Source organism: Crocuta crocuta, unplaced genomic scaffold (genome assembly GCF_008692635.1).
Source record: "Crocuta crocuta isolate KB4526 unplaced genomic scaffold, BGI_CrCroc_1.0 scaffold274, whole genome shotgun sequence".
Classification (NCBI taxonomy): domain Eukaryota; kingdom Metazoa; phylum Chordata; class Mammalia; order Carnivora; family Hyaenidae; genus Crocuta; species Crocuta crocuta.
In genome coordinates, this window is record NW_027530222.1 from 1,728,434 (window position 1) to 1,742,723 (window position 14,290).

The 14,290-nt window shown below is 35.1% G+C and overlaps 1 protein-coding gene across 1 annotated transcript in view; it reads right to left on the reverse strand.

Moving 5' to 3' along the window:
- VAV3 (vav guanine nucleotide exchange factor 3) overlaps nucleotides 1-14,290 on the reverse strand; it is a 349,649-nt gene that overhangs the window by 27,558 nt on the left and 307,801 nt on the right. Inside the window, exons 21-24 of the mRNA XM_077765552.1 lie at nucleotides 13,122-13,187; nucleotides 6,804-6,838; nucleotides 930-1,046; nucleotides 282-369 (exon numbers count right to left, since the gene is read on the reverse strand). Coding sequence (XP_077621678.1) covers nucleotides 282-369; nucleotides 930-1,046; nucleotides 6,804-6,838; nucleotides 13,122-13,187 — 306 coding nt within the window. The remainder of the gene's footprint in view (nucleotides 1-281; nucleotides 370-929; nucleotides 1,047-6,803; nucleotides 6,839-13,121; nucleotides 13,188-14,290) is intronic.

Consider the following 14,290-nt stretch of genomic DNA (forward strand, 5'->3'; position numbering starts at 1 on the left):
ATTTGCCTGATGTTCTAAGAATCATAAATAGTGTGGACTCTGAAATATTATCTAAAACTTGAAAACTTAATTTACAGTGAAAAATATAGTAGGGCAATATAAAATTTAGTTGGAATTCTTAAAATCAGAATTATCAGGATTCTGTTGCAAAATTTCAGTAGGATTCTCTTTTAAACAACTCTTCAGTGCACAAGATTTGTAAGAAACGATAGAATTAAACTGACCTTTCTAATAAGAGCAAAATAAGGACCGCAGATTGAAAAGAACTAATCAATGCTTACCATTAAACTTTTAAATTTTCTATTTTCTGCAATGTGAAAAAAGCCATCTCTTGTTAAAATCTTGATGTGCTTTGCTTCATTATTGTACCTGTGGGCAATGAATAACGTATGAATATAAATGTGTTTTTAATCAGGAGAAATCAATAATTACCAGAGGGCATGCCCCAAGAAAATTATAGGAATTAATTCTAAAGACAAAATATATATGTATGCCAATACACTGGTGACAGCTAATTAACAAAATATATTTACTAGATTGGTTGAAGATACAACCAATATTTGAAGTGAGAAGGGGGGGGTTAGGTTTGACCAACCATTATGGCCAATTTATTTCAGAAGTTCAAGAATATAGAAAAACAAAACAAAATCTAGTAATATCTACTTTTAGAATTTAAAAGAAACATACACATATCAAATCATCAAAACACAATGTTATGAAAGAAATCTAATATACCAATTAGCAGCCTGTAACACTTAATACTGTTTTTCTAACAGATATTTCAAGTATTAATGAACTGTCTGGATGGATGCATTATTTCTGCTGCAATTAGAACCTTGGTTTTTAACTTTAGTGTTATACATGTCAGATGGTCTATGCAATTATGAAAACAGGAAATCTATTTCTGTAAAAGGACTTGTCCTACTTACTTAATGCTAATTGCATATTCTCCTGACTCTTTGGTCCTGTGCCTCACAAGGTAAGTACTATTTACCCTATTAATAAGTTCAGTCTCTGCCTGCAATCTTTCCATTGCTCCAGCATACCTGAAAGAAACAAGGACACAGAAAATTTGGGTAATGTACCTGGAACAAAACAGAAGCTAAAAATAAGTTATCTGTCAGGATTTTAATTTAGTGGCAGATCTCAGCTGTTTTTACCTTTACTTCTATACTAATTACATTGCTTCAAAAAATAATGCAAAGTCCTTTAATAAAAGAAAAACAAATCTTCTACAAAGCCAACAACAGTGAAGTGAACAGTGCCTGACACATGGTAAGCACCAAGTAAATATTTATCAAATAAATAAGTGGGACAAGAAAGGAGTGGTAGGTATAGAGTTAGAGATTTATGGAGGGTTTAAGAACAAGAAGGAAAAAGACTTGTAGGGGGGGACTAGCATGCATAGGACATACACACATACACACACGTGTACATGCTTACACACACACATGCACATTCAGGCCCCTCTAAAATTTCACCTCTTCTATGTACACTATGAAATGAAAGGTATACTACTTTCAGCATCCTTTTAAGAAAATTCCAGTAACAACTTAAATTATTTTTAAACAATTCTTTGGGGGGATAGAAGATTAATGTTTATGGTGCAAAGTGTTGATAACCAATTTTCCTAAGAACTTAGTTGTAAGTAAAATTCAATTTAAAAAATTTTTTTTGACAGAGAGAGAACAAGAGTGTGTGCGCAGGCACACAAGTAGGGGAGGAGCAGAGAGAGAATCTTAAGTGGGCTCCATGGCCTGCATGGAGCCCTCCAAGGGGCTTGATCTCAAAACCATGAGATCATGACCTGAACCAAAATCAAGAGTCAGACACTCAACTGAATAAGCCACTCAGGCACCCCTAAAATTTAATTTTAAAAGGTATTTTCAATACCAGAATTCAATTCTTCCTAAACCATCTTTGCCTTAAACAGATCTACATTCCATAACAATAACAGTTATAGTAAAAGGCTCAAATTCAATGTTAAAATACTCTTTAATAACCTTGTTACATCAAATATATGTTTTACATATTTGCACAATATAGCAGAGATTTTGAGCAATAAAATTCAAAGGGAAAAATTTTTATGTTTCCATTGGCTCTCTTTCAAAACTTCGTGAATTAACATTCCAGAAAATTCTCTCATTCACGTAATAGACTCAGGTAACTTGGTATAAATACCTGCTTTTAACTTACACTAAGTGTTTGTTTAAAATACAAAAGTTTGTGGATGAAGGATATGTGAGATTTCTACCAAGTACAGAAGGAGAGCTGAGGGCATTTTATGCAGATGGTACCTCGGGTTAAAAGTAGTTATGATAACCCATGAACTACGAGTACCTAGTAGGATCTGTTCACTCTTCAAACTTCTCTCTTACAACCCCTTTCTTCACTAGTCTTCAGCCTTCTTTCAGGTCTAGGAATTCACCAACCTCTTTTTGATCTTAAGAATCTTCTCACAGACTGTATTCTTGCCTAGAAAATACTCCCTCACTCCATACACATTCCTTCTTATCATATAAGCCCAGAGTGAGGTCTTCTCTGACCATCCCATCTGAAGAATGTTGTCCTGCATCTCATATATTCCATTCCATTATTCTTATTACATTATCCTAATTTCTTTCACGGCACTTTATCACAAATAGTATACGGTATATGCATTTTCATCAAAGTAATGTCGAAACGGTTTTTAAAGGCAACCTGTACTATAATAATGATGAAAAAGCAGCATTACCCTATCTTATCAGCTCTCTATCCCAAGTTCCATTTCAAAAGCATTTTATCTATTTTTTATTTGTGCTTGCATATTTCTAAATAGTATCATCAAACTACAATTTCTTAACTGATCATTTTTAAGTGTCAGGGAAGAAACTCATTTCTCCTCCTTTCAGGCTCATTCCTTCACAGTGCTGTTCCTCACTCTTCCTTTTGGATAACCTCTACAGAGCCAAGCCATCATCTGGCCCAGTTTTGTCATGTTTGCATGTTCAAAGAACACCTGATATCCAAAAAAGAATTCAGGTTTTTGTTGGCTCAGGCTTTGTCTTACAAATTCTTTCTAAATTCTTCAAGAGAACGATAACCCCCTCAATAATATACTTCTCCACACCACTTACCGAACCTGTCCGGTTTTTCCTATAGAGACATTCATTTCTTCTGAGCCCTGCACCCTCTTGTTCTAATTCATATTACTTGTTCTCTAAGCCTGCTGAATTATTATAGGACCGGGACATCCCTTTGCTCTCATTTTCTGGAGTCCATACCTCCCTCTTTATTGGTTTATTAGCTCATCCTTCAGCTTCCTATAAGTGGACACATGGGTTGTAATTCTGAGAAAGCCTCACATCTAGAAAAATATTTCTATTTTACTTAACATTTAATTCAGAATTTACTTGGGTATAGAATTCTAGGTGAGGAGTTACTTTGCTCCTCATATTTTCGGCCATTGTCCTTTTGTCTTCTAACCTGGAATTCACTGCCATTCTATGTGATGTGATCGCTTTTTGTCCCTGACAACTTTCAGATTGTTTTCTCTATACTGTAAGATTTCATGATAACATGCCTTCCAGTTATGTCCAACACATTTTAGTTCAATATTATCCTGGACTCTCAGTAACATCTTTCACTTACAGCCATATATCCTTCAGTTCTAGGAAATTTTTGTTTTATTTCTTTGATAATTGCTGCTCTCAGTTTTCTCTTTCTGGAGTTCTCACTAAATTAATACTGTACTTGCTGGATCAATTGTCTAATTTCTCTCTTTTCTCCCCTATTATCTCTTTCTTTGATTTTCTGGAAGATTTGTTCAACTTTATTTTCCAACTCCTCTACTCAATATTTAAGAGGGCTCTTTCTTACTTTCTGATTGTTCCTTTTTTAACACATGCAGCTCACTTCCATGAATATGGTGTCATCTCTTCTGAGACTATCAATTAAAGGTTTTAAAAACAAATCTTTCCTCTGCTCATTCTAATGTCTCTATCTTCCTGGTTTCTTTTTCCTATTTAATCTATTTGTTTTCTAGTTCAAAGCTTTTCTCTTTGTCTGGTTGCTCTTTGTTGTCTGTGTATATTTAGGAGAGAGGCATCTCTGTGCAGGTAGGCGCACCAAATCAGACTTGCCAGGTAGGAACCTCATTATTTGGCAAAAATGTGATTTCACGGAGCAGTATAATACCCAAATGAGAGGATTTTAGGCTTGTTTTTGTTTGTTTTTTACTGAGTCTATTCAGTTTCTTTAGAGAAAAATCTTCCAGATTCCTATCTGGATGCAAGGAGAGGGTAGTCTGCACGTACAGCTGCAGTCGCAGTACTGGAACTGAGCTCTACAAAGGAACTGGGATCATCATCAGTCAGTATATAGACTTCCCTTAATTTGACCACTCTGTTCCCAGTATACCATCTCCCTCAATCTCTGCTGGGATTGCTCTAAGTGTAAGCCTTACGTGGCTTACTTTTTCCACATAATATACCTTCTAACTCCAGTGTCTCTTGCTAGGGTAGGGGGAAAAAGTTGTCTGACTACATGGAGAATGGGGAAGGAACCTTGGCATCTGTATCTTGTTCTTCACATGGATTTCAGACAGTTCCCTGGTTTTAGGCCCCATGCCTCATCCCTGCCTACATGATAACACCCACAAAATCAGATCACATACAAAGAATCAGGTATCAAAATGGCATTGAGTTGGAAGTTAGAAAACAACAGAGCAGTGCCTTAAGATTTGAGATGCAAAATGACTTCTCACCTAGAATTCTATACCCAGGCAAATGAAAATAATCATCTTGTCTGTTTTATTTCGTGGCCTACCCAAGAGACAAAGTTTACCTTGTAAGAACAGGTTGTTTTTACATGGAGATGTAATAAATAGACAAGGCAACTTCTTAATTACTTGAGAAGCACATGTCATCATTCAGTATAATTTCCTATAAACAATTTAGTATTTCCAAAACCAAAGTTTCCATTTTCCGATATACGTGACCATTTTGTTCCCTAGCAGAAAGCATTTCACATGAAATTGTCTGCTTAGTGTGAATAAACTGTCCATGAAAAAAAAATTAAAAATTTTACCATGAAATGTCTTTATTTGCTCCTATCTTCAAGGCTCTTCCCTCATTTGAACATCTTCATTTTTTTTTTAAATCATTTGGAACAATACCATTTTCTAACTGGTTAGTTTTATTTTTGGTAGAATTTTACATACTGGCAAGAGTGCATTTTAAAACAAAGGGTTCCAAAGCTAATCTCCTGTGCCCTGCATGGTTCCCACGTACCTTATCGGTTTATTTCAAAAAAATCCAAAAAAAAAAAAAAAAATCTGCAGTTTGCAGCACTAGTATTTATCTCTAAGATCATTACCTTTGTAACTATTATGTCTAGTTTGTAAAAAAAAAAAAAAATAGTAAAAGAGAAGGAAGTTCATCATCATACTCCCATGATTTTACCAGTTCCTGGTGTTGTTCACTTTGATTATACACGGTATCAGTTCTCCAAATTGAATTCCTGACAGGATTTTGGCTTTTAATTCCATGTAGTTCTGACCTCAAATGCATCTTAAACTAAGTAAACATGTAGCAAAGATTCCCAGTTCTATCACAAGACTGCTATAATTTCTTCAGCAAGCTCAGTGCTGAAGCCCAGGGAGGAGGTTGAGCAAACAGATAATAGCTACAGTGGGCAGCCGTGATGATGGGGGACAGCAAGAGGGCTGATGGGAAGAACCCCATACTTTGGACAGTGTAGTTCTATAGCAACTAGGCATTTTCTATGCTTTTGTTATATAATAGAAAATAGAACACTTTAAAAATATCAGGCAACTCAGATGTTCCATCTACACCTGCAAACTGAACTAGTACTATATACTCTCAGAATCTCTCATTTATATACATACACTATTATCTAATTTGTATGCATATATTTTGTATCAAGAAGAAGAAAACAGATGCAGTCATTGTAAGAGAAGCCAAACACAAAATTTAGGGAAACAAACATAAATAAGTAAATAAGCCCACGTTTTGTACTTGGACAGGTGTATGGCAATGGACAGATGGGATCCCTTGGAATCCTGGCTCTCCTGCTTACTAGTTGCAGAGTCTTAACCCTCATCTGTAAAGATAGTAACAACCTTCCTTATAAAGATATTGGAAAACAAAAATGAGACATATAGAATACTAAGCACACGGTAGGTACTTGGTATATATTAGCTATTTTCATATGATGATCATGACTATTCTGGTGTATTTTTTCCAGTTGAAGATATCACTTCTCCTTAAACTCATCATGTCTAAAAAGTCAGCACTATCCTCCCTGCTTCCCTATTTCTATTAGTGAGAAGGCTAGCTTCTACATGGTAAGTGGGGTCCATGCAGACCCAAAACTTTAGACATGGATACATCTCGTTCTCATATTACAATTTAGGATCTACTGTCCTTTCTGGGCTAATTTTTAGTTTCAGACAAGGGAAGTATGTATTTTTTTCTCTGCTTAATGGAATCTACTTTTCTAAAATACAAGATAAATATTTGCCAATGTTCCATCTCTTTCTGTGGCTGTTATAAACTTTGAACTTACAATCAAGTACATGTATACATACACACACATACACGCACACACGCATACACCACTCCGATGATATTATGGAAAGGTCAGCAATATATAAATTCATTATGGTGTTTTGTTGTATCTGAAAACACCTTTAGCCAGGACAAATGGAAATGGAATGTGGTTTAGTACCCCTACATTTTAGACCTCCTCAAGCTAAGGGTATGGTATTTCAACTCAGCTACATAAACATTTCTAATACTTACCAGGGTTGGCAAGAATAATCTACTGGTTTGGGCACCTGAGATATAAAAAGGCAAAAAATAGATTAAGTTTACTTAAGGGAAGCTTTTAGAAATCAATCATTAATTCAGTTCAGCTGACTCAGCTCTATAAAACCCTAAATAGCACAGTCCTGGAACTATCCATTGGCAATTTTATACAGAGTGAATCATAGTATATGTTAGATAAGTAGAAAATAATTCATTTTACTTTAATTCATACTTTCATTCATTTTACCACCACTGTACCTTCAAGAGGAGAGATGACAGAAAAAATATGAATTGGAAGCGTTTGGTATTTATTATTAAGGCAGTTCAATCCTATCATAGAAAATTAAAATGAAAATGTTAGGAAAACCAAATAGCACTCTGCTTTCCCAGAAAACAGGCAAAATAAACAATATATATTGGATATAGACTCGTATTTTGTATCATAAATTCTAAACTCTGATTTTGCAAACCTTTTGAAGATGAAAAGTCATGGAAAATATTCATTTTTCCTTCTATGGAAATTTGCAAAAGCAAAAATGTTACATTTTCTACACAAATAAAGACAGAAAAAGAAAAAAAACCTTCTAGTTGTTAATTGCAACTAGAAAATGAACAAAACCAAGTAAGGTATATTAATATTCAAAGAATAACAAATAAAATACATACTACTAGAGTGTAACATAGTTTATAAGTTCCTAAGAAAAGACAAGAAGTACAGATTGATTTGTATTTAGAGATTTTTCATGAATCATCTGAGTCTTTGATGTATACATCCCACAGTATTCCTGGGCCTTTTTATATTAGGTGATTAAAAATACTGTTATCCTTAATTTGTAACAGAGTTCTGATCAATGTAAATATGTCTCTTAGCTATGTCAGTTTTCATAAAGTGTTGCTATTATTTTGACCTTCCAAGATAATAGCTATATATAACAAAATTATCTTTTTGGACAGAATATCTCCAAAGTTATTAATATTTAAATATGTCTATACTATGGATCACATTTTAAATTTCACCAACATACAAAATCCTGATACACAGAATATAATATTTAGAGTATATAACACCTATTCAAATCCTGCAAATATTTTCTTATAGCATTTCTTTTCCCAAACAGTAATCAATCTTCAACGATTTTTCTTTAAATGGTAAGATATACATGGCTCCTGAAACCTGATGGAAAAATACTTCCTCCTTCCTTCTCCCTCTTTATACTTTTTAAATGCATGCTTATTCCTTTTTTAAATTTTTTGTTAACATTTTTCTATCTTAGAGAGACAGAGAAAGAGGGAGACACAGAATCTGAAGTAGGCTCCAGGCTCTGAGGTGTCAGCACAGAGCCCGATGTGGGGCTTGAACCCATGAACTGTAAAATAATGACCTGAGTTCAACCGACTGAGCCACCCAGGAGCCCCATAAATGCATGCTTATTCCTAAACGAATCTGTGTCCCTAGAGAGAAGAAACAAAAAAACCAAAAACAATAAAACCAAACCAACAAAACAAAGAGGGGACTAAAAAGGGAAAAGAGCTTCAGTGTATCGTATGGAGTCCTTTGGCTGTGCAAAGGCTGAAGAGCCACAAAAATTACAGGTTATGTAACATTCTAAGACAGAACCAATATCCTCGAGGCTGTTTCACCTTGATGTGTCTTTTTAGAGCTTTCTCGCTCTTTGGTGTGTGTATTCCGAGGTGTGAAGTGCCAGAACTATCTTCTTAGCACTGATCCCCATAACCAGGGTGGGATCCTGTCTTTTTCTATCTGTCATGGGCCCTCTCCACTTCTTTTTTGGGACCCTTTCTTATATAACACAATAGATGATTTTCTTCTGGATAGTCTCCTATCTTTGAAGATATTCTCATCTTTGACCATTTTTCTCTAATGTCCTATTCTATCTTCATTACTGGCTGTTTACATTGTCAAACTTTGGCTATGGTCATATACAGCTTTTAAAAATATTTTACTGGGAATATAGCACACATGTAAAGTAATATATATAAGATATGTACTTCTTCCAGAAGTATACATCTTATACAAGTTAGATGGGATAGTTAGAAGTGAACTTTCTGTGTTTGGCTGGAAATGTCATTACTTCAACCTAACGGAGGAAAGACTTCTAAGTTGACTAATTTCCTTTCAAATGTTTGAACATATTATTCTTATTGCTTCAAATACTAAAGTCTCAAATTATAGAATCTCCATTTAGTTTTCTTTTTAATAGTTCCTATTTCTCTGCTGAGGTTTCCTGTGCATTCAATATGAACATACTTTCCTTTATGAATTTAACCTAGTTATAACTACTTTAAAAAAATTTTAATGTTTTATTTATTTCTAGGAGAGAGAGAGAGACAGTGTGAGCAGGGGAGGGTCAGAGAGAGAGGGAGTCACAGACTCTGAAACAGGCTCCAGGCTCTGAGCTGGCAGTCAGCACAGAGCCCGACGCGGGGCTCGAACCCACAAACTGCGAGATCATGGCCTAAGCGAAAGTCGGACGCTTAACCGACTAAGCCACCCGAGCGTCCCTAGTTATAACTACTTTAAAAACCTTCTCCTGCTAACTCCATCATTTGGGACATCTCAAGGTTGTTCTCTCTTGATTGCCTTTTCTTTTTTTGAGTGTAGTTTGTGTTTTACTGGTTCTTTATATATTGAGTAGTTTTGAACAGTATCTCGCACAATTTGAACAATATGCTGTAGCAGCTCGGGATTCTTTGGTGCTTCTACAAGGGATATGATTTTTTTTTTTTTTATTAAAGCGGGCAGTTAATTTGGCTGAACTCCAACCACAAACTAGCTCCCCTGTGGTGAATGGCAGATGAATCCTCAGTTTAGCTCTTTTAAGCCTGAACTGAGCAACTTGGGAATCCATACCACACGGAAAAATTGACGCAAAAGCTTTTAACACAGAACTTGAGGTTCCTCCCTCTCTGACACTATCCTTTCTAAGATTTCCTGCCTCCCTTTCCACTGTGTGCTTCCTTTGAACTCTGCTTCTTCAAGCTAGTGATACTGTGAGGTTTCTATCTGAACTTTAGCTACCTTGCAGGGCACAGCCTGGTATCTTTCCTCAAGACAGCCATAAAACCAGGAAACTAACCCAGCACCATCCCCTTTCTCTGAGTGTCAACTCTTCTCTTAGCCAATGCCTTCAAATTGTTGTTTTAATATCTTGCCCAGGGTTTATCATTGTTTCCTGTCGGAGGATTGATCCAAAAGAGACTACTGGACAATTACCAGAAATGGAAACTTTTGTTGCCTCCTTAATTGCTGTTATTAGATAGGAGTCAAATGATCAAAACTTTATAGGTAATCTGCATTCTCTTTAAGGTTGTTTTAAATATTTTCTCCTTATTTTGGATGTTCTCAAGTTTCACTAAAATGCATCTAGCTGTTGATTAATTTTGTATATCCTTGACTCTTAAGATTAGTTTTATCATAAGTTCTGGAAAATGTTCAGCCATTATTTATTTGAATATTGCTTTTCTTTCAATGTTTGTTTATTTTTGAGAGAGAGAGACACACACAAACAGAGCACAAGTAGGGAAGGGGCAGAGAGAGGGCGACACAGGATCTGAAGCAGGCTCCAGGCTCTAAGCTGTCAGCACAGAGCCCAATGCAGGGCTTGAACTCACCAACCATGAAATCATGACCTGAACAGAAGCCAGACATTTAACTGACTGAGCCATCCAGGCGCCCCTTGAATATTGCTTTCCTACAATTATCTCTATTCTTATTACCTCCTTCAAATATGTGCATTTGAACTTTATCATTCCATTCTCTGTTAGACTTCCATTTCTTAATTCTCTGGACTACTCATTGAGAAGTTTCTTCAGGTTTGTCTTCCAATTTTCTATCCAATTTTGTCTAAGCATGTCATATAATGTTTCCATTAAGGTATTCATTTTACTTACTCGGTGATTCTTTGTGAAATATATCCAGTTAACTTAGTGACTTGTTCTCTTCTTAGACTTTTATTCTTTTTCTTCAACCATATTAAATATAAAAATTTGAACTCAGTATCTGATAATTACAGTATCTGCTGTCTTTGTGTCTAATTCTGAATTTTACTTTTTCTGCTGAACTTTGCTTAAAATGGTTTGTTTAATTAGGAACTGGATGATCTCATGCTGTGAACTTATATTCCTAGGGGCTGTATCCGTAGAAATCCTCTGAGGACCATGTGCTATGAGGCTCCAATCTAGAAACAATCTGTACTTGTATTGGAAACACAATCAACGTGAAATCATTTTCAACTGTTTCTAGCTTACAATTATTTAGGTCACAGAGCTCGTATGAATTCAGGCCCCATACCTGGGTGGATTTTGGATCTAAGGCTAGGAATTCTTAGGGAAGACTGCTTTCTTTTTTTCTTCTCAACCTAGGTCCAAGATGAGGATACGCATATCTTCTTCTATGGAATTGTTTCCTTCTTGTTCACCCACTGAGGACTCCCCAAGTCACCGAGATCCCCAAGTTTGCACTGTGCTCCGGGCTTGGTCTCCAGTTATCATATTACCAGAAATGAAATTGTTCCATTTATATTCCTCCTGTGTTTTTCTCAGTTCTAGCTTTCTCTCCAAACTTTTGAAGAAACTAGCACAGCATATATAGAAGAATAACTTTTGAACTCAGAACAGAATATTCCACATGACCCCTGATAAACAAAATGTCCCAGGGTCAGTAGGGATAGCACCTTCCATATTTTTTCAATCTACCCTTCCCTCTCATCTCTCCTTCTAGTTATCTTCACCTAACTTATCCTACCACCAATGAATGAATCTATAATTGTACTAAGTAAGCACTAAATTTTAATAACTATTAACTTTGAACTATAAAACAATCATATTTAGCTAGCTGTCCCAGTGATAATTATGTATTCCTCTACAACTCCTTACCAGCTTTAAATTGCGAACAAGTTTTTGTTTCTAGTAACGGAGTCACCAAACACCATTAAATATAAGCTGATATAGTGTCTACCATTGTTAACTAGCCAGGTTCAGCTAGGAGCTTTTGCTTGCTTTCTCACCCCTTTGTTCATCCATACAGCAACAGGTATTAAATATCTGTGTGCCAGAACTTTCCTAAAAGTCCAAATGTTCCTTTTATGCCACATGCAGAAGGCTGTAGAAGCATAATAGCACTCAATACATGAAATGCTTAATATTCTTGATTTGATGTCTGGAGGTCCCCAAACATCTCAATATTAGGATGCGGGAGATTTCCTGCTACCTGCCTACAGATAAATATCATTGTTTTATGTATAGGCACCCTGAATCTTGTTTATACAAATGACAGAAAACTAGCTAAAAACTCATTTTACTTATACAATTAAATAAGAGTGGTATCAAAGTTCAACAGTTTTTAAAGATTAGTAGATAAAAACATGTGACATCAGATCACAGAACCAATAGGAAATGCTTTTTGGTTCCCTTTGCTTTTGAAATTAATGAAGCTGGAATGAGTACATTAGTCTACAGACTACAGTCTGAAATAAAGGATGCCAGACAGTCACATTTATAACATTAGAAAGCGTTTGTAAATATAGAAAGGATTGAAATAGTAGAGCAAGCGAGATAATTTAAGGAGAGTTTTTTTTAACCATTAACTCCATTATTTTAGTAAAGGAATTTCATTTACTTCAAATCAAGAACTTCAAAAGTTTCATAGAAAAATCCACCCTGAACACCAAATTATGATAAAATGTCACCTTAAACAGAAATTTATAAATCTAATAAGGTGCCAGAATGTACATTTTATGTTATATTTATCTATAATATATGAGTAAATACTCATTCATTCTTCTTATCTTGATGCTTTCAGAAAATGCCATTATGACATTAAAGAAACAGCAACGACAAACTAAAGCACAAATAAATGTATTTAGAGATTTGACCGAAGAATCTATGGACCTTCATGCTTTCTAGTATGCTTTCAAACACACTAGTTGAAGTATAATATCTCTCTATAACCCAAAATGGCTAGGAATAAGTTAAATCCTACCACTCTCACCTCCATGGAAAAAGGGAAAATGCAGCTAATCTATAGCTTTGGTTTATTCCTTCTAACACCCTGTAGACAATTCTATAAATTCTACTGTTGAATTTTTCCCCTTGCATATATAATTTAAAAAATATCTTTAATGGAATGGAATCATGGTGACTTTAGATTTTAATGACACTGACCATACTGTCAAACTTGAAATAATATGATCACTCCAGAAAACATTAATAAAATTACTGAGTGACAAGATTATATCCTTTGTACATTCTTGCAAAATTACAGCGTTGAAACCAGAAAATACTCATACTTACACAGGGGCAAGGCTTGACAGCATCACTTGGAAAAAATCCAACCTCTCCGGATGCTAAATTTCTACCCTAAATTAGGAAAAACAAAATACCAGTGTTGAGAACGCATTTACCACAAATTATAATCTCATAATGCTGTATACATAGTGTTGTTACTCAGGATCCTCAAAATTACGTGTTTTGTCCAGTCCTAAACATTTACTTATTATGACTCAGGAAGGAAAGCAGAAGCAGAGAGGTTTTGAAATTATTCAACTTTACATATGGCTTTAGATGATAATTTTAAAATAAGAATTCAAGTTTGACTTTCCAAACTACCATTCATTCTTGCTAACTTTACATTCCTCAATCCTATAAAGAGATAATAGCATATTCGATTTTTCTATTTTGTATTCACTAATACAAGTAGCTACACTGGTTTTGTGCAGGCTCACAATTAATGAGAAATGTGACTTAAATGGTTACTATTGACGTCTTTCACAGCACTTGTAAGAACATTCCTCCAAGACAGGAGATGTTTCAAGACTTATGGAAATGGAAAACAACATGATATTTTAGGCAGTTGTCAGATAGGAGAAAGGATAGGACACTGATCAAGAAAAGAGGACAATTAACATGTTAGAGGAAATAATGTGTCAAAATGACATTGTAAATGAGAAAAGAGGGAAAGAAATTGGCAGATTAAGGAAAACAAGCACCAAATGAACAAAAAAATACTTAAAAATTTACTCTTGGAGACCTTTGATCAAATTTGTCTTTTAAAAATAACTCATCAGGGAATGTAAATTGGTAGAGACAGTGTAGAAAATGATACTGACTTTCCCCAAAACATTAAAAAATACAAGTATCATATGATCCAGTAATTTCACTATTGGGTATTAACCCAACCCCCCCCCCGAAAACACTAGCTTGAAAAGATATATGCACCCCTATGTTTATTCCAGTATTATTTACAGTAGCCAAGATACGGAAGCAACCCAAGTGTCCACTGATAGATGAATGGATAAAGAAGATGTGGTATATGCATACAATGAAATATTACTCAGACATAAAAATGGATGAGATCTTGCCATCTCTGACGACAAATTAAGTCATACAAAGAAAGACAAATACTATATAATTTCACTTACATGTAGACTCTAAAAAGACACATGAATACAAAAAAAGCAGAA